This window comes from Danio rerio, chromosome 5 (assembly GCF_049306965.1).
Source record: "Danio rerio strain Tuebingen ecotype United States chromosome 5, GRCz12tu, whole genome shotgun sequence".
In the NCBI taxonomy this organism is placed as follows: Eukaryota; Metazoa; Chordata; class Actinopteri; order Cypriniformes; family Danionidae; genus Danio; species Danio rerio.
The window spans coordinates 13,659,411-13,681,500 of NC_133180.1; the positions used below are offsets into that span (position 1 = coordinate 13,659,411).

General features: G+C 36.9%; 1 protein-coding gene across 1 annotated transcript in view; it reads left to right on the plus strand.

Annotated features, from left to right (window-relative positions):
• The window catches only part of ppil2 (peptidylprolyl isomerase (cyclophilin)-like 2), a 78,057-nt gene extending 73,348 nt beyond the window's left edge, over positions 1–4,709 (plus strand). The window contains 3 exon segments of the mRNA NM_200991.2: positions 30–92; positions 178–320; positions 4,387–4,709. Coding sequence (NP_957285.2) covers positions 30–92; positions 178–320; positions 4,387–4,486 — 306 coding nt within the window. The 3' untranslated portion in view covers positions 4,487–4,709.
• Positions 4,710–22,090: the final 17,381 nt, after the last annotated feature.

Sequence of the window (22,090 nt, forward strand, 5' to 3'; positions counted from 1 at the left end):
CTGACTCTGTTTCTCTTTTACATTGTCAGTCTGAGATTAAGATACTGAGCACTTCAGTTTTTGTGGACCCGTATGAAGAAGCAGATGCCCAGGTCAGCACTTTTATGCGTGTATGTTGTCATGTTGTATTTGATGTGTTTGCATGCTGCGCAGCCGATGTAACTGTGTGTGTGTTAGATTGCAGCGGAGCGAGAGAAGGAAGCTCAGAAAGTGGAGGAAGAGAGAGCACAAACTTCTGCTCTAGTCAACAAGGCAAAAACTGAGGAAAAGCCTAAAGCCTTCAGACCAGGAGTGGGAAAATACATCAACATGTCTGCTACGTGAGTTCACACATATTGGTTGTTGAATATGACAACATTGTAATAGTGCAAGACTTTATTGGGGTTGTTATTTACCAAGTTATTGCATTGATTAAATATTTGATCATTACTAAGGTACTATGAGTCACATTGCCAGAAGCTTTCCTGTGAGCACAGAACTGATTCACACTGAATACATGAAGTCTCGACATTTATTTTGGTAATTCTTATTTTGGTAATCCATCTTTATCAAAACAGTCTGATTATAAGCAATAGTGTTTCATTCTTTGACTTGAAAATATGAAAGTTATTTGTTGTTTATCAAAAAAGGTTATAGGATCATAGCAGTGCTATCAGATTGACTCAGAATCTAAAACATCACAGGACGAGAAATTATTAACCTGGAATTGGTTAAAAGATTCTTAAAAGCTGCAGCAGCGTCAGGAGATCTGTCGTCTGTCTTTTTAATGTTTGTGGCAAAACTACCGTCACTAAAAAGACAGACTTATTAAGAAAGATGGATGGATATAGGAATAGATAAATGATGGATGGATATATGGATAGATAAATAGATGGATGGATATACAAATTGATAAATGGATGGATGGATATAGGGATTGTTTAATCGATTGATAAATGGATAGATGTATAGATTGACAAAATGATAGATGCGCCTATGGATTGATAATTGGTTTAATGGATTGGTGGACGGATGGATGTATTTATTGATAAATAGATGGATGTATGTATGGATTTAGAAGTGGATGGATGGATGGATATAGAATGATAAATGGATGGATGATATGTGGAATATGGAATGTATGGATGGATGGATAATCCTATAGATAGATAGATTGATAAATGGATGGATATAGGGTTTGATAAATGGATGGATGTATACAGATTGATGGATTGATAAGTGGACGGATGGATGGATGAATGATATATGGGTTGATAAATGGATGGATGGATATACAGATTGATGGATGGATAGATGGATATATGGATTGATAAATGGATAGATAGGTGAATGGATATAGGGATTGATGAATGGGTAAATATAGGAATTAATGGACGGGTGGATATATAGTTTAACAAAATGATAGATGGATATGTACATTTATAAATGGTTTAATGGATTGGTGGATTGATGGATGGATTGATTTGTTGATAAATGGATGGATATGTAGATTGATAAGCAAATGGATGGACATATGGAATGAGAAATGGATTGATGATTATTTGGATTGATAAGTGGATGGATGGATATGTGGATTGATGGATGTATTGATTTATTGATAAATGGATGGATATGGATTGATAGATGGATGCATGGATAGATAGATAGATAGATAGATAGATAGATAGATAGATAGATAGATAGATAGATAGATAGATAGATAGATAGATAGATAGATAGATAGATAGATAGATAGATAGATAGATAGATAGATAGATAAACAGAAAGATATACGGATGGATAAACAGATGGATAAACAGATGAATAGATGTACAGACGGATATTTTGGTAAATACAGGTGGATGCATCTTTACAGTGTTGACCATATTTATGCTGGATTTAATTCTGGTAATGGCAAATAAGTGTTTGTGGGTGTCAGTGGTGAGGGTTTGTCCTGCACCACAGCAGGGCTCAGGATATGAGCATAGTTTACTGTGAGCAACAAGAGATCGTTCTAATTATCCCTCACAACCCCACTGATTTTCACACGCACACACACACTCATCCCCAACACACTGACTGACTGTTAAAGAGACGAGCGCACACATGCACAGTAATTTGAACACCTGCTGCTCACACCCAAGGTCTGGATCTCTCTCTCTCTCTCTCTCTCTCTCTCTCTCGCACACACAAACACACAGTCACTGCTACCTGATGGGAACAGATCCATCTCTCACATGCACACACTTCATTTGTTTTTATGGCAAAAAATACAATTTTTATATATTTTTTGGACTTATTGTTTATTTGCAAGCACAGGGTTTAATTAAATAAATGATCTGAAATTCTCAGCATAATTGAGTACACCTCCTTTTGAAAATGAATATTTTGGTGCATTTCTCGGTAAATATAACCAATATATTTGGTGCACTTAAACAAATCCTAATTAGTAAGCTGTTATATCCATTAAGAATTTGGTAATTAGGAATATAAATGTAATATATTTTAAAAAACTGAAAAAAAAACAAAGAATTTAAACACATTTAAATGTTTTTACGTTTCTATCGATTTTTCAACTTTATAAACAATTTGTATATTTTTCTCTAACTTATACTTTTTATTATATTAATTTTTAGACAGTGATCTTAAGTTATTTTTTTAGATTAGTTCTAGTTTTGGCTTTGGTACTGAATAATGTATATATGAGCAATATCACACAAGTAGCAGTCGATATACAGCCACATCACACTGCTACTTGTATGATATTGAGTTCATACAACAGTTCGACAGCATAATCGTGTGTATAAAAAAGAACATCAAACACGAAGACTCTAAAATCCCTTTTGTAAGAGGAACTACTTTCTTCTGCCATTCCTTAACATCTGCAGCTGACGTCAGAACAGCAGAAACCATTGCTCATCCACCAATGTCACTTTAGAGCTAGTGTTTGAATGATTCTCTAGCATAATGTATAAAGTGATGACAAAACAGGTGATTTTGCTCACATTTTAAGATTATAAAGCAAAGAGCATGAATCAGTCTACAGAGATTTCCCAGTATTTCTCTGTTGCAATCGAGAAATCACAATAACTAATCCTGAAAAAGCCAAAGCAGGGCAATCACTACCAGATTACTGTTGTGTTTGCGATAAAGAAAAACGCTAAACACATGCGGGCATTTCTTTTTTCTTTCTTTTTACTGAACTTGTCTGGACTAATGAAAACAGGATACGCATTAGAAACAAACAGATGGCCAACAAAAAAGTAACTCAGGGTTATACAAAGAGTGGCTAACACAAAATACACGCGTTCCGCATATGAGTCCCATCTTACACTCAGTACACTACAATTACTATGGTATAAATACAGAACAACAACATACAAAAGAGAGAGCTCGACTTAGAATGTCACATACCAGTTTTATAATGATTTGATCAGCTGTAGTTTGAAATTATGCATAGCTTTTCTCCCCTAAGGACTTAATATACTGTCTCTGTTGCCATCTTGTGGATGTACAGTGTCAACTGTCTTTGCTCTGCTCAGTATGCAGGCTCATGGATGCCGACGTGCTGTCTCTCCAAAATTATAAATATTTAAAAATAGGCACTAACCTTATAAATAAACTGCATGGATGCAATCTAAACAACTACATTCTCCTCTAAAAAAGCCTCAAACACATATTATGTTGTCCAACAGCAGCAATATTTGTCAAACTGTAGTGAGTTTGTTGATCTGCTGTCACTATGTGGGCGAAGTAATACAGAATTGTTAAGAGGCTGTACAAGTTCTGATATTGCAGAATATTGCACGGCTATCAGCCAATCAGATTTGAGAACCAGACAGAACTGTTGTATAAACTCAGATATATTAATGTATATCTTCCTAAAGAAAATAATACTTTAAAAGAGAGATCTGTGAGAGGTGTACTCATTTTTGCTTGGTATTATGTATGTATGCATGTTCGTAATGACATTATTATCATATATATGACAATTCTTTTAAAAAAAAGTAACCTAAATAAAAAAGGAGTAATGACTTCTTAAAATGTAGGATTTTATTAATTAAAATTAAATTAAATATTTTGGTTCCATTTATGACCTCTAAACATTGATGCTTTTGCCAGTGTACTGTCAAGACCTCTATATAAACATGTAAAGAGCTTCTATTGTGATGAGCTGACTGGTTTGTGTTTGATGGCAGTAATAATGTTAATGTGGATGCAGATTTGCTGCTTTTTCTTTAATATCAGCAGATACTGCAAAACTGCATTTACATTTTGGCAGATTCAAAAACGTTATGCTTTGAAAGGTGGCAAACAAACTGCTGAGGTCAGCCTCGCATAATCATTAGTGAATCAATTACACAAACCTAATTAACACTGAATGTCTCATTCACTCTCTTTCATCAGGAAACATTCCCATCCTGATGCAGAGAAACCCTCCACTAGTGAAGCTCCGGCCAAAAAACCTAAAGGCAGAACTGGTTTTGGAGACTTCAGCTCCTGGTAGAACAGCTACACCATCCCTCAGCAGATTCTGGGTAACACATGAGATACTGGACTCATATTATTCTGTTTTTTTCCCTTATGTTTCGTCTAAAAGCTTTGTTACTTTTTTCAAGATAAGTGTTGTGTTGTTAGTTTCACATAGCTTCAACAAGTCTATCTCTGTAAATAAGCCCCTATTTTTGCAAATTCAGTGATTTAATCTTGGTGCTAATAAATGTTTTTTTGCTAAAAATGATAATGCTTCACTAATTTTTGTTTTTGTACTTTGTTAAAAAATGTTGCATCGTTAAATTATTTTAGTTGAATCAAACAAACTTTTCTAGTCATCTCAGCATACATTTATCAAACTGGCTAAACATATCAAGTTAACTTAAAAATGCTGTTGAAACCTGATTAACTTATTAAATTAAGTTAAAGAAGCATAAAAACATTTGTTATTACTTTTTGTCATATCATTTGTACAGTGTATCATATGGCTGCTGCACAATATATCATTTGAGCATCGATATCGCAATGTGTGTCCGCAATAGTCACTTCGCAAGATATGCTGTGTTGAGTTGGGATTTATAGATGAGCAGGAGGTCAAAACACATGAGATTTGTGGAGACTCTGCAGAACTTAAGCACAATAGAGTGAAAGTTAATCATCTGCATGTTTCTTTAAGACCTGTGACTGTAAGCATTTTAAAAGGGTTCAAAGCATTTTAATAAAGCATAAATACGTTTAATAAAGATTTATTTTTATTGAATAATTTATATGATGAAGTCTGCATTGTTAATTTACATTTGACTACTCAATTTTTGTACCCGAATACTGTTAGACTTTCTCCATAAAACTATAAATCTGTTTTAATTCCACTTTAATATTTGCTCTATTGTGTTTATGACTCTATTCTGTTTATTATATGTATATTATAAATTACAAAAAATATATATTAATTTTTCTCTTCCCTATAAATTAATCTCAATCAATGTAAAGTCATTGTAAAAAGAGATGATCAGCTGTCTTTGCTAAAATAGATATATCTAAATATCCCTAAAAAATATCCCAATGTATCCCAATATTATGCAGCCCTAGTGTATGGTCATGTGAACTATCATTAAATGTAAATAAATAAATAAAAAGTCCATTTATTTACCTTTTTGTTTTTCCAAGTCTTAATGACTGACCATTGCACTAAAAAATGTTTTAATGTGAAATATAGACATCTTTTTAAAGCGCCCCTGTTATTTTATTTAAAGGTTCCTACGTTTGTTTTGGTCTCCTATATGATATAGGTTTTTAAATCGGCAAAGTAAAAATAAATCAACTAATATGTTCATCAACACATGCTTTCTCATGGCAAACATACTTGAGTACTCAAATATACTATCAAATACCAGATATACTTAATAATCAAACTGTTAAAGCAGTGTCATCTGTTAACATGAAGCTGGTGAGATACAGAACTTATTATAACATGCATTTCTGAATTAGTTGCTAGTTGTTAAAATTAATGGCTCATGCCTATGTAACGATGAATGACTTTTTTATTTAATTTATTTGCTAAAGCACAAATAAACACAAAAATCTTTGACTGCTGTGCTGGAGAAAAATATAAATAAGTATTTTTAAAAATGCATTTTTCGAACTAAATCTTATTTAATCAGATCACAAATGTCTTGCTGCCTTTCCAAGTTTTAGAAACAACAAATAATAATTTGACTTCTAGTTGATCATTTGTCATCAGAAGTGGCTTCTATGAAAGGCAAAGGTCTCTAGATTACGCTTATTTCACCAGAATAAAATACGATCATATCATGATTTTTAATTATTTAATTGGGACAGTAAGCTCTTTCTTTGCTTGGACAAAAGTTTTATTACTTAACAGAAACAATGTACAGTATAGAATATAAAGTCATACTGCAGTGGAAAAAGAGTTAGTATCATGTATGACTCCCATGAGCTTAGAGGACTGCATCCATACATCTGTGCAATGACTTAAATAAGTCATTAATAAAGTCATCTGTTAAGGCAAAGAAAGCATTCTTGCAGGACTCCCAGAGTTCATCAAAATTCTTTGGACTCGTTTTCAATGCCGCCTCCATCTTACCCCACACATGCTCAATAACGTTCAAGTGTGGTGACTGGGGTGGCCAATCCTGGAGTACCTCAACCTTCTTTCCTTTCAGGAAGTTTGACGTGGAGGCTGAAGTATGAGAATTCCAATCCTGCTGAAGAATTTGCCCTCTCCTTTGGTTTGTAATGTAATGTAATCCACTCTGCAGATCTCTTGCACGCCCCCATACTAAATGTAACTCCAAACCATGATTTTTCCTTCACCAGACTTGACTGATTTCTATGAGAATCTTGTGTCCATGTGGGTTCCAATAGGTCTTCTGCAGTATTTGTGGTGATTGGGATGCACTGGGATGGGATTGTGATCAACAGATGATTCATCTAAAAAATCTACCTTTTCCAAATGATCAACTAGAAGTCAAGTTATTTGTTGCTCTTACTACTGGGATCGACGACACATCAGATAGTGTAGAGTTGTCATGTTTGCAGGTATTGTGGGATTGTTTTTGTTCGTCACAGGATTCTTCCAATGGGACATTCTGTTTCGATTCATCCAGCAACTTCCAGAATGTTGCATGGAAAGTGTTTGTAGTCTCCACAATAGAGCATTTCTGTGTTTGTGTCTGTGGTTTTTCATGTCTTTTCCTGAAAGGAAGTTTCCTGTGTTTTCTTGCTTTGTCCTTGGCTGTTTTTGCTGAGTGTGTGAGGTTTTGTTATTATTATTTTTTTCTCTCTGTTATGACCCAAGTGTGTTTCATATGACCCTAGGGGCCAATTACACCATCTCACGGTTTTCTGAGAGTTACGGCCGCTTTCACTTCCTTTTGTCGCCAAATGAGGATGTAGCTCACAGAAGCAGTCAGGTGGAGCACAAAGTTCACCTCACAATAACTTTTGAATTAACTTTATTTTTAGGTAATATTAGCAACCCTTTAAAATAAGGGTCCATTAGTTAATGCACTTACTAATCTGAACTAAGTATGAACAATGTTGTGCAGCATTTATTATTTGTTGTTGAACATTTACTTATACATTAATATTATTCAGCTATTGTGCTTGCTTACCATAATGGGTCACTTTAGACCAGGGATGGGCAAACTTGATCCTCGAGGGCCGGTGTCCCTGCAGAGTTTTGTTCCAACACTAGTCAAACACACCTGAACAAACTAATCAGTGTCTTCAAGATCACTTGAAATCTATAATGAGGTCTGTTTGAATAGGGTTGGAGCTAAACTATGCAGGACACTGGCCCTCCAGGATCAAGTTTGCCCACAACTGCTTTAGACCCATGTTGTGCAACAAAGGGTTAAAGCTGAATTTTCAGAATCATTACTCCAACCTTAAGTAAAACATGAATCATGATCCTCCAGAAAAGTCATCATATGATGATCAGATGATCAATAAATATTTATTATTTTTATTATTATTATTATTATCATCATCATCGTTAATTTTGAAAGCTGTTGAGCTGCTGCTTTTTTCATAAATTACATACATTTATCATAACTGCAATAGAGTATAATTTTAAATGCGTTTACTTTTCAGACACCTTAACTCTTTCATTCAAGTAAACACGTTTATATTATTTATAATGTATAGGGACCGTTCATTCAAAATTGAACATTTACTAATCATTTACTCACCCATTACTTGTTCTAAACCTATTTTAGTTTTTTTTTCTTGTTAACAGAAAAGAATATTATTGGGGTGGTAAAGGTATCTAGCATACATTGACTTCCATAGTATTTTTTTTCTTTACTATAGAAGTCAATGGTTTCCATCAACCAGCATTTCTCAAAATATTTTCTTATGTGAGAAACTTGTAAAGGGTTAAAACCACATGAGGGAGAGTAAATGATGAGGTGATTTTTATGTTTGGGTGAACTGTCTCTTTAAGCCCGAATCCCTCACTGTGGTCTGTCTGTGTTGTAGCAGATGAGGTTTGGGTGTGTAAGTGATACCGGCAGGTGATGTGATCAACAACTTGTTGATCCGTCAGTGGTTTTGCTCCTCCAGCCATTACATAACCTGCATCTGTCTGCTGCCTGACCTGCTCTAGTGTCTGTAGAAGTGATCAGGACTCATTTCTGTCCACTGTGTGTGTGTGTGTGTGTGTGTGTGTGTGTGTGTGTGTGTGTGTGTGTGTGTGTGTGTGTGTGTGTGTGTGTGTGTGTGTGTTTGTGTGTGTGTGTGTGTGTGTGTGTGTGTGTGTGTGTGTGTGTGTGTGTGTGTTTGTTTGTTTGTTTGTTTGTTTGTTTGTTTGTTTGTGTGTGTGTGTGTGTGTGTGTGTGTGTGTGTGTGTGTGTGTGTGTGTGTGTGTGTGTGTGTGTGTGTGTGTGTGTGTGTGTGTGTGTGTGTGTGTGTGTGTGTTTGTTTGTTTGTTTGTCATGGCACAGATGGCAGCTTTACAGCATCGCTTTAGTCTCTTTAGTGTCCGAGTGCAGGAGGAAACACACAGAAATCTGTCACTGTTTACCCAAACCTGCCAATGGATTCTTGTTTAAATAATGTGCTCCTCTGACCTCCACAATCCTACTAAATCATTTTTAGTGTCCTTCGTTTCCCCACAAACTATTTGTGTAATAATGCGCTTTTTGTGTTTTGTTTGAGATTGTCAAAATTTTAATTAAAATGCACATTTCAAAGTCATTCACAGGACCTTTAATGATATTATCTAATGAATGTTGGATAAGACGAAATGGCCAAGCATCCAGCCTGAAATATACTATCTCATTGAAGCTACAAGTGTTTTTACAATAGAGAAGTTAAAGGCCTACAAGTCTTTGAATGCCTACAATTTTGTTCTGTGTGGTCATGTGCGAGAAATAATGTTCCATGATTACCAGATTCAAAACTATGGAGTGCTAAAAACCGAGGTTCTCCCTAGCCAAGGACAAGGAAAGAAGACGGAACTTTACAAGGCCTGGGTAATCATCAACAGGCAAAACAACTGCATGACAGCGAACTACACCTGTACGGCAGGGTATGTGAACTTACACTTTTACATTTCATTCTTAGCATTCAGTGTCTGCAGTCTAATTAACTATATTTAACTGTTTTTGCTGAAATCATTGCTGCAATCAAAAATGAGTAATGTGTATGATTCAGCATAGCGTGAACTTTCCTAATATGAAATAAGAAATGCAGAGTCAAGCATTTTTAATTAGGTCCTCACTCCATTCAGCTCCCTGTTACCCAAAGACGTCTGTGGTTAACATGAAAAGCAGTGTGGTGTACGGTAAAATTTAAGTCTTTTTAAGTTTTTATAAGTAATTATTATTATTCAGACGCTAATTTCATCCTCACTGTTATAATCAAGTGCTTACTCTTTTTCTTTTTTTCTTGGCCTTTCTGAAAACTATTAGTTTTAAGCATAGGCGTTTGAGCATAATTGCGTTATGCATAAATACAGTTATATTACTCTACCCAACTCAATATGTGCCGTAATAAAGTTTATGCAGTCTCCTATGAGAATATGCGTTTCTGAAAGAACATTATGAGTTGCCATATGGCTCATATTTTCTTCAATTTACTGTAAATGTAGTGTACTCTGTTTGGTTGAAAGTTGATGGGTGAGCAAAAGGCAGCTGTTTAATATGCGGCAGTAGATTTCAGATGATGAAGAACTGTATTAAATGTGTTTAATTGCACATTTTAAGGCATCAGTATATGATTGCTTTGAGGATGGCCAGTGTAGTGAGAGAATCAACTGTGTTTTTCAGAATAACAAGAGAAACATGATGCACATCAACTTTAGACGAATGGATAGATAGTTAATGTATGGATGGATAAATGACATTGATGGATAGATAGACATTTGGATAAATGGACTGACGGATGGGTTGTTTATAAACAGTGGATGGTTGAAAGGATAGATAAACATATGGATGGATGGATGGATGGATGAATGGATGGAGGATGGATGGATGGATGGATAGAACAAGGAATTGATGCATAGACCAATTGATGGACGGATAAATAGATGGACTGACGGATGAATTGATGGATGGATAGATTTATAAACAACAGATGGGTGGATGGATTGAAGGATAGATAGACATATGGATGGATGGGTGCATGGATGGATGGATAGACCAATGGATGTATAGAACAATGAATGGATGCATAGAGCGATGGATAGATAGATAGACATGTTGGTGGCTGGATGGATAGACTAAAGGATGGATATATGGACATATGGATGGATAGATGAATAGATAATTAGACGAATAGATGGGTGGATAGACTGACGAGAATGTATAGATAAACATGTTGGGGGGGTGGATGGATGGATGGATGGATGGATGGACGGATAGATGGATAGGCCGATGGATGAATAGACTGATAGATGGATGGATGGATAGACCAATGGATGGACGAGTGGATAAATAACATCGGATGCAGATAGATAGATAGATAGATAGATAGATAGATAGATAGATAGATAGATAGATAGATAGATAGATAGATAGATAGATAGATAGATAGATAGATAGATAGATAGATAGATGATTAGACCGATGGATGGATAGACCAATGGATGGATAGACTGATGGTTGTATAGATAGACATGTGGGTGGATGGATGGATAAAGACTAGAGCATGAATAGACTGATGGATGGATAGATGGATGGATGGATAGATAGATAGATAGATGGATAGATGGATAGATAGATAGATAGATAGATAGGTGGATGGATGAATGGATAGGTAACACCGGTTGCAGATGGATAGATAGGTGGATGGATGGGTAGATAAACCAATGGATGAACAAGTGGATAAATGACATTGTATACAGATGATTATAGATTCTAAATTATAGTACATCCAATGGTTGAATCAATTTTGACAAAATGATAATTGCTCAAAGGATAATAGCCTGAAGTGTCTATCAGTTGTATTTTTCAAAATCAGAAGTGGCCAGTTTTGAATGTTATGCCACTTCAATAAGGCGGCCATGATTTTTTTTTGCCCTTCAGAGGGCATTTTTATACCATTCGGAACACACCGATTATATGAAGCAGTTGCTTGTTTTATCTGTGACTTGTTCAATCCCAACCCTAAAGGTCCCATGAAATTAAAATTAAGTATTTTAGATGTTAGTATAAGTATGTTAGTTTTTAGCATATCTATAAGCTAGTGCGCACCAAACCAGTGACAAAATTCACGCTTAGAAGATATAAAACTGACATAAATATGTAAAGCTTGTAGTTTGTCACGTCCGCCAAAATTGATGAACGTTTTTTTTTAACGTCACTTCATACTTCAGTTTCTCATCAACTTTTCTAACCTATCAAACGCTCTCTAGTGTCTGACATGCCCCGCCCCCTTCAACACATTTCTCATTGGCTTTTCATTTGATAGACCTGAGCTCAACCACTCTCACTGACAGCTGTAATAAAAACATAACGCTATTGGTTGCTTTTTTAAAAGAGGAGGAGCTACTCTGTCCTGCCCTCTCTTCATGCTTTGATTGAGATTACGTAAAACATTGAATAAAAATCCACATTTCAAAGCACTTCACTGGACCTGTAAGATTGTCACAGTTTGAGTTTCTCAATCAGTGAAAGAATGTTGAAGATTATATTGTCTCTTAGTTCTATAATTCTGCTGCGGAACGTTTTGTTGTGATTTCTATGATAATGGTGTGTTTATTCCTATAAGACCCTCTTAAAGAGCTTTGAGCGCAGCATTAACCATCTGCTCCTCAGAGTATCCAGGAACATGTCATGTTTTCAGCCATTTCTCTAATGTCTGAATGCCAGAGTCTCTGGATTATGTCTGAACTGTGATGATGGACGGCATGTGACTTGACTTTGGCATTAAGGCAAGTGATTTCACTGATTTAAGGCAGAAACAGCCTTTTTGCAGCTTTGAATATGTAGTCTTTATGATCTGAAGTGTTGGTTATGCTGTATGGGAAGTGTTAAAAACATTTGATGGCTTAATACACACTTCTTTTTTAAAGCCCACTGATTATACATTTTAGTTTGAAGTTCTGTAAGATTAAATTATACTTTTAAATAGTATTAATAACAATAAATCTTTACATTTATATAGCATTTTTTTAGACACTCAAAGTGCTTCACACAATGGGGCGGATCTCCTCATTTACCACCAGTTTGCAGCATCCACCTGGATGACGCGATGGCAGCCATATTGCGCACACCACACACCAGCTGATTGGTGGAGAGGACACAGAGTGATGAAGCCAATTATGATATGGGGATGGTTTGGAGGCCCTAACGGATGGGGTCCAGTGGGCAAATTTGGCCAGGATGATGGGGTTAATCCCCTACCCTTTTTTTCAAAGGACATTCTGGGATTTTAATGACCACAGAGAGTCGTGACCTTGGTCAATATAGACCAAAAACTCTGAGGAATGTTTCCAGAACCTTTCTGAATTTATGCCATGAAGGATTAAGGCAGTTCTGAAGGCAAAAGCCGGTCCAACCTGGTACTAGTAAGATGTACCTAATAAAGTGGCCGGTGAGTGCATATACGAGTGTAAGTAAACATGCAACTAAATTAGTTTCATTAAATAAAACTAAAAGTTAAAATCAAACATTATTAATAATACTATAAAGAAAAGAAAATTTAAAACTAAATAGTTTAAACAAAATTTCATTTAAATAAAATAAGAAAAAAAAATCTACAATGCATTGAAAAAGTTAATAAACAAGAATAGAATTACATGTAAATAAATTATCCCTTTTTAACTAAATGAAATAAAAATGTTGTTGCTCTCTCTCGTTCCCAGTGGTGTCATAATAAAAGCCTCTTCACAAACATGAAATCTGAGCTCGGACAGCAGGCGTCCCATCAGCAGCTCTTTGGCCCAAACATGTATTGTGGTGCAGTGCTGATGGGCCAGAGACTGACCTACTGTCAGCTGCTGCTCCTGCCAAAGACACCTATACTGTCAGCAGAACACACATACACACACACTCCACCAATTCCCCATATCAGCTGATTCCCTTAGGTCTGCCAGAACATACTCTCTTTATGGCAAGCCACATTAATGTTTAACCAACTTTAACATTAACCAACATCAGCAAAATTACGATGGTCAGAGTTTAAAGGGGAAAGTTTATTTGACATATTTGCCTTCTTAAATGGATATTCATCCGAAACTGAATATCATTTGACATCATTTAGGCCCCGTTTACACTTATAGGTTTTAGTTTTGCTACGGTACTGTCATCAGTTCACACTATGCCAGTTTTCTAGCACCAAAAACGTAGTGTTTTGGAAACACTTAAGTGTGTGTTTTTACTCTGAAATGCTGCTGCTCTGTGATTGGATGGGGGAAACGGAGACATCTGAAAAAGGAGACAAGGCTGCAGACATTCGCCTCTCTGATTGGGGCTTTTTCCTCAATATTAAGTAGCCTACTTCAAACTTCGCAAATTTTATATGGAAAACAAACTCCCGAGGACACGTCGGGTAAATCTTTAAAGCGAACAATGTACTGTATAACCTCATTCACATCATCCAGCTGTAGATCCTTGGTGAACTCACCTGAAACCCTTTTGTCAATCTTTCTGAATGAAATGCCTACTTTACTGCATCCATTCAGCTCGCAGCAGAAAAAACAAGCCACGCCCACTCTCATTTAATATTCCATTTCTTTAGGAATTGCGTCACAATATGAAAATTAAAAATGGTCGCAGCTTCCAGTTTGTGTAGACTTTAAAGGTTGACAACCCTCGAGTACTTTTTTTTTTTTTAAGATTTTAACAGATTTGTGTGTGTTGAGCATCACTTAGGACAATAGCCCCTTTCACACAGTGATACCGGTAAATATCTGGAAAATTTCCGGAACGACTTTACCGGTAAATTCAAAAAAGCGCTGTTCACACAGGCGAGGACGTTACGGAAATTTTCCAGAAAAGACCGTCCACACATCCATTCTAAAATACCGGTAAATTCTGACATCATTCACCACAAATGAGCTTTAAACGGCTGCGCTTGTATTTGTAAATATTTGACTACATCACAAACTCTGTTGATGATCAGTATTGTGAACAACTTCGATGAAAACATATGGAGGAACACTTTCGCATGTCGAGATGTTCATAATATTTGCGTGTGCTGGCGCTCACAGGCTGTTTCACAGGCACACGCAAAGCTTGAAGGTAAACAAACAGCGGCTTATCATAAGCATCTTATCGTTGATTATTTACACAGTTGGCATTAAGAAGAACATATAAACGTTATCTGACTAACTTCTAGCAGCTAAATAGCAGGGAAAATATTCAAAGGCTTTTAATCTCACAAACCGCGCGGACGTAAATGCGTCTGTTCTGATTGGCTAAAGCAGACGTCTCATGTCAGCATGTTCTAGACATGCACATGCTCTTTCCGGCAATCTTCCTTCTGCATTCACACAGCGCAGCATTCCGGCAAATTACCGGTAATGTTACAACTTCTCTTTCCGGAAAATAGCCAGAACGAATTTACCGGTATTTTCAAAAAGGACCTGTTCACACATACCACCTTTCCGGAAAATTGCCGGTAATTTTCCGGAAAGGTCTGTATGTGTGAAAGGGGCTAATGTTAGCACCTGTCAGCTTTAATTGTGGGGAAAACTGGATAATTTTGAGCTTTTGTCAGCTAATTTCAGCTTCCAGGTTTAAAATGATTTTTGAGGCGGGATCAAAATCGGCAACATTTAGTAAATATGAAAGTGCAAAGATGATGCTTCAGTTTCTTCTTATTCATTGCGGAGTTTTCTTATCCCATGAGAAGAGCCTGCTGCTTAATTATTCATGACTGCACATGCTTTCTGAAGACAAGGCAGACCGGCCAGTGCCAAGCTGTGAGACCCTATGATGATGACTGAGTAAGACCCCGTCCACGGGCCCACTGCACACAGTATTTAGTTGTTCATGAAGGGTCGTATGTGTTTGTTTCCATGATCCACGGAGTTTGTTGCATGTTTTTCTCCTCAATGCTGTCAGAGCCGATACAGCAAAGCTGTTTGTGAGCAGTAAGCATTTCTGTCGGGAGAGCAGTACGAGAATTGGAGAATGGCAGAGGCTGTCTTTTATCAGTTGACTTCGTTCACATTTAGACACATCGCCGTGCTGCTGTTTTTGCCTAAATCCTCCAGATTACCAACAGGGCTAATGGTTAAAATAGACAGGGCAAGAGACCTGCTGCACTGAGTCTGCATTCAGACCCGGGGATTGAGGGAAAAGTCCTCATTCATAGTGTTTATATGAACACGATTACCTTTATAATGATATAAATTATGGTTATCTGTATATGATATTACGAATAACAAATGTAGCAGAGCATTAAATTACTGTTTATTTCTTTCTATTTTACTTTGTAAACCATAAACTCATGCGCCTCCTCACGGTATGTGTCTCATTTTATGAGCTAACAGACAACAGTTGTTCGCTCCGCTCCTTCTCCCCTGCTCTGCTGGCCACGCCCACTCCTGCCCTTTGCTCGCAGAGCTCCACGCCCATTATGATGAATCGTAGATCTGAACCGAAAGTGGGGGGTGTCATGACCATTTAATCAATACAGTTGAAGTCAGAATTATTAGCCCCTTTTAATTTTTTTTTCTTTTTTTAAATATTACCCAAATGATGTTTAAAAGAGCAAGGAAATTTTCACAGTATGTCTGATAATATTTTTTCTTCTATAGAAACTCTTTTTTGTTTTATTTCAGCTAAAGTAAAAGCAGTTTTTAATTTTTGAAACACCATTTTAAAGACAAAATTTTTAGCCCCTTTAGGCAATTTTTTTCAATAGTCAACAATTGAAAACCATTGTTATACAATCACTTGCCTAATTACCCTAACCTGCCTAAGTTAAGCCTTTAAATGTCACTTTAAGCTGTATAGAAGTGTCTTGAAAAATAGTCAATCCTTTTTGAGTTTCTTTTTTCTGTTGGTCACAAAATAAAATATTTTAAAGAAAGCTGGAAATCTGCAATCATTGGCATCCATAGTATTTGTTTTTTTCCACAATGGAAGTCAATTAAATGTGAAAACAGCATGCCACAGAAACACAAACGTCACGTCATCTGCTGATCATTTTTCATCGATCCACTGAATGCGCACTGATCTAATAAAGGCACAGATGCACTGATGACATCATCAGTCTGACACATCTGACCTGAACAACATGCTACAGAAAACCTGAGATCACCAGTGAAATACAAATGAGCTTAGCGTTTACTCTTCATGCAATTTAAAGGCACACGGATGGAAACGTATAAGCTGAAACAAGGAAAAATAATGAATAATAATGCATAGATGTGAATAAATTGCTTTTGTAGATTAGATAGACAAATTCAACAACGTACTGGAAATATTCCTTAGAGATTTTGCTCCATATTGATATGATAGCATCACGCAGTTGCTGCACATCCATGATGCGAATCTCCCATTCCACCACATCCCAAAGGTGCTCTATTGGATGGAGATCTGGTGAATATGGAGGCCATTTAAGTACAGTGAACTCATTGTCATGTTTAAGAATACAGTCTGAGATGATTCTTGCTCTATGACATGACGCAATATCCTGCTGTAAGTAGCCATCAGAAGATGAGTACACTGTGGTCATAAAGACATGAACATGGTCAGCAACAATACTCGGGTAGCCTGTGGCGTTGACATGATGCTGAATTGGTACTAATGGGCCCAAAGTGTGCCAAGAAAATATTCCCCACACCATTACACCAACACCAGCAGCATGAACCGTTGATGCAAGGACGGATGGATCCATGCTTTCATGTTGTTGACGCCAAATTCTGATCTTACCATTCAAATGTCGCAGCAGAAATCGAGACTCATCAGACCAGGCAACGTTTTCCAATCTTCTATCGTCTAATTTGTTGAGCCTGTGCGAATTGTAGCTTTAGTTTCCTGTTCTCAACTGACAGGAGTGGCACCCAGTGTGGTTTTCTGCTGCTGTAGCCCATCAAGGTTGGATGTGTTGTGTGTTCAGAGTTGCTCTTCTGCATATCTCGGTTGTAATGAGTGATTGTTTGAGTTACTGTTGCCTTTCTATCAGCTGGAACCAGTCTGGCCATTCTCCTTTGGCCTCTGGCATCAACAAGGCATTTGCGCCCACAGAACTGCCGCTCACTGGATATTTTCTTTTTTTCAGACCATTCTCTGTAAACTCTAGAGATGGTTGTGTGTGAAAATTACAGTAGATCAGCAGTCTTTGAAATGCCATGTGATTGGCTGATTAGAAATTTGTCTTAACGAGTGGTTGGACAGGTGTACCTAATAAAGTGGCCTGTGTGTGTGTATTATTTAAATGGAATTTATTGCAGGATTTATTTTTAAGTGTTTGTAAATGTATTGCTTTATGATTTTATATTGTTAACATTTGGCTTGTATTTAGATTCTGTTTACCTTTTTATTTTTATGACAAACTCCTAAATTAAATTACTGTTTACTTTATTTCTTCTTTCTCTTTTGTTATTATTATTATTATTATTATTAGTAGTAGTAGTAGTAGTAGTAGGCTCATTTTACAACTTTCCTAGAGTTAAACAATTGATATTTATCATTTTTAATCAATTCAGATTAATTATTCAGATGATTTCTGGGTCACTTTTAGCTTATCTTAGCATAAATCATTGAATTGGATTAGACCATTTAGGCCTAACTCAAAAAAAGGCCCAATGGTCTTAGCTCACAAATTAACTGCAGAAGAGTCAAGCTTTAAATAGGAAAATCATCAGAACTCTTTTTGAAATATTTTGTGAGAGTCTAATGGTCTAATCTGATTCAATGATCTATGCTAAGCTAAGCTAAATGTTCTCCCGCCAGTCCCAGAGATTAATTGATTAAAAAATAGTAAAACTGAACTGATTTACTTTAGGAGAGTTGTAAATTGAGCGTAATTTTAAAGAGAGTTGGTTTGTTTCTTTAAATTAGCCAGGTTTTTGCGACACTCCACTTCTTCTGCTTCTTCTTCTTTTCTTTTTTTTTTTTTGAAAAAGGCTCATTTTACTTTTTACTAGAGTTAAAGAGTTTAGATTTACATTTTCATAATCCATTCAGATAAACTCAGGGTTGCATTTATCTTAGCTTAGCATAAATCCTTGAATTAGATTAGACCAGGGGTCACCAAACTTGTTCCTGGAGGGCCGGTGTCCTGCAGATTTTAGCTCCAACCCTAATCAAACACACCTGGACAAGCGAATCAAGGTCTCACTAGGTATACTTGAAACATCCAGGCAGGTGTGTTGAGGCATGTTGGAGCTAAATCCTGCTGGGACACCGGCCCTCCAGGACCGAGATTGATGACCCCTGGATTAGACCATTAGTGCCTCACTCAGAAATGGCCTAGAAAATAGCAACTTTTTATTTTCGTTTAGTCTTAGTACACAAATGAACTACAGAAGAGTCAAGCTTTAAATAGGAAAAAAAAATGTTTTTTTAAATATTTAAACGAGAAGCTAATGGTCTAATCTATCTATGCTAAGCTAAAAGTTCTCTTGCCAGTCCCAGAGATCGGCTGAATGGATTAAAACATGGTAAAACTAAACTTTTTCACTTTGAGAGAGTTGTAAAATGTGCTTATTTTAAAAAAAAATAAGTGGATTGTTCGTTTAAATCAGCCAGCTGTTTGGGACGAGTCACGGTATGCAAAATAGTGCGATTGTACTTGGGGAAAAAATGCTACAATTTATGTCTTGATTCTTTGGGGGAAATCGTCTCCTGAAGTGTCTGGTGATACTTCAGTGTGTTCTGTAGGAAGAGTTGTGTTATGGCCTTATTTCTGCATGCTCAGTTTGTCAGAGGAAAAACAGACATGATTATTCAACGGTTTATTTTCTTCTTTGTATTTTGACTTTATTTAATTGTTTTGTTATTATTACTTATTTACTCTACTGCTGAGGAGCGCTGGCAGAGCGGAGGAAAAACAAAAGGTTTCTGCTATAAAGCCAGTGATATGTACTTCATAAGCACTGTTAGATTGCAAACTATTTGATATTGTAATATAAGATTGAAAGGAAATGAAAAACTGGTGTATTTTATTTCTGTTGGAAAGGTATTGAGTATACTGCATTAACAAGGGTAAATGTTGATGTGACCTTTTTTCTCTGTTTTTAGGAAATAAAAAAAAAAGTACCTTGAACACTGGATGTTTTTGCTTTATTCATTGAGTCTTCGCATTGACCCATGGGCCAGCCTGATAACCCGCTGGTAACCTACCCACACCTCCAGTTCTCCACGATGGACGTCCAGTGTTCTCCAGCCTCCAGCGCCTAGATTGCAGTTCCGTATAAAAAGTTTGGCCAGAGGAGAAATGGTCGTGCCCAACTGAGCCTGGTTTCTCTCAAGGTTTTTATTTCCTTCAATTTCATCAATTTGGTTGAAGTTTGTTCCTCACCGCTGACTTGGTCTGGGACTTGTATAGCTGTGCATCGATGGATTAGCTCTCCAGTGTTTGGACATTCAGCTTTAAAAATTAAACCGCACTGAACTGAACTGAACTTCAACTCTAAAAACTGGACTGACGTTTTCAGTTTACTATAATCTTTACTGTTAGGGCCTACTCACACTATGCCATCCGTACCGTGCCCAGGCCCGTTTCCCGGATCGTTTGAGAAGTGTGAGTGCGCTGAATCGGGCTCAAGCACGGTTCACATGGCCGGCCCTGGCCCGGTTGGAAGAGGTGTGCCTGAGCGTGGTTCACTTGGGCTTTGGCACGGTACGCTTGTGTGTGAGTGCAAAACGCGCCAAAGCCCGAAACTGAAAGCGAGACGTGACTTTTAAGGGACTGTTTCAAATGGATTTATTAATCATTCTTACTGTTCAGTGAACGCAAACTGAAGTAGTTTATTAAAGACGAGAACTCCTCACAGCAAGACAGCTGCGCGGCTTCAGCAGACCTCCTCATTCGTGCAGCATGAGAGCTTTATGATTGTTTATGAGCGCCAGGCCCGGATTAAGAACTCAGGGGCCCCTGGGCACATTGTTTTGTAAGGCCCCCTACCACCCCTATAGTTGAATTTAAAAAATAAGAATAATGTAATAATTTTTAAATAAAATTAATCTATAATTTGTTGCCCACAAATTTAAATAAATGCTATATAGTACATATGTATTTATAGTCTACAAAGATTTAACTTATTTTTCAAAGCATTGAATAAAAATATTAATAAAACTATATATATATATATATATATATGTGTATGTATATGGTATTTTAATGTATTGCTTTTACAAACTTATAAAGCATATTATTGCCATGGCATATAACGCACAATGCTTCTCCAATCCAGTTCTATGAATCTGAGTTCTATCAATCTGAGTCTTTCATAATACAAACACTGATTTACTGTGTCTCTCCTTCTCTCCCTGTATTTTCTCCACTCTTCTCGTGAAGAAGACTTGATTATAAACCTAAAAGTATCCGAAATCACAGACACTATACCTCTTCTCTCCCGTCTCTCTCCTCTTCTGGGCCTTTCTCTCTCTCTCTCCCTCTCTCTCTCCTTTTCTGTCTGTCTCTCACACGATGAATCCAGTCCGCGCTGCGCTGCCGTTAGCCTCCTCCGCCTGGTTAATGCTAGCTTCTCATCATTTAAAGTTACCATAATGTCTTCTGTACCCTCATTCTCCTTATCATAGGTCTGTTTAAAGATGGTGTGTATGGAAAATGCCTCAATGAAGATGCCTCCTCTCCTCTTTCTCTCGCGTTTGCTAAATACACTTGTCCACTCATTTTTGATCTATGACAGATATAACGTTATACTACAGTCCGCTCAGTTTAGTGCGGGTTATTACAAAACTGACGTTTCAGCGCTTGACCAATTATAGCATTCTGTTTAGTTAAAGAAAAAAAGGCAGTTTAAATATAATAATAATATTAATGTGCTATCGCGATTTTTTTGCTCAGAGGAAATACAGTTGTCTGAGCAATATAGTTTTTGCAGAGAGGGAGGAACCTACAATAAGGCTAAACATTATTTAATACCCACGAGACACTTGTGACTTTATATCACATTTACATTATTTTTAAAAAATGTTTTCTTCCTGATAAAAATAAATATATTTCCAATCTGATATGTAATGGGGAGAAAAAAAGTAGCACGAGTTCAGCTGATGGTGGATTCGAACCGAGTTTATAATTTATCGCGCCAAAAGATGAACCTGTGCGCTTTACAAGTGCGCCACTGCGGCCGTAATGTTCAATGGCTCTTCACTCTTCTTGTCTCTATCAATCAAGCATCGACGGGCGTAAACCCTAAAAAGCTTATTCCAACTAGACGCGCTATTTGCAATTAGCGAAAAAAAGACACTCCGAAATTGTCCTTTTTTTTCTCCCCCCTCGCAGGGGCCCCTAGTGCGAACGGGCCCCTGGGCCTGTGCCCATAATGCCCATTGGTTAATCCGGCCCTGATGAGCGCCAAAAAGTGGCGGATCTGTTCGGCGAAATATCTGACTGTGTATCACCGCATCCCTAAGGACTGTTTGGCAAAATATTTGACTGCTTGTCACTGCATTACAAACGACTGAAACGATATAACTAGAGAAATCTGAGTGAGAGCACTGAACTT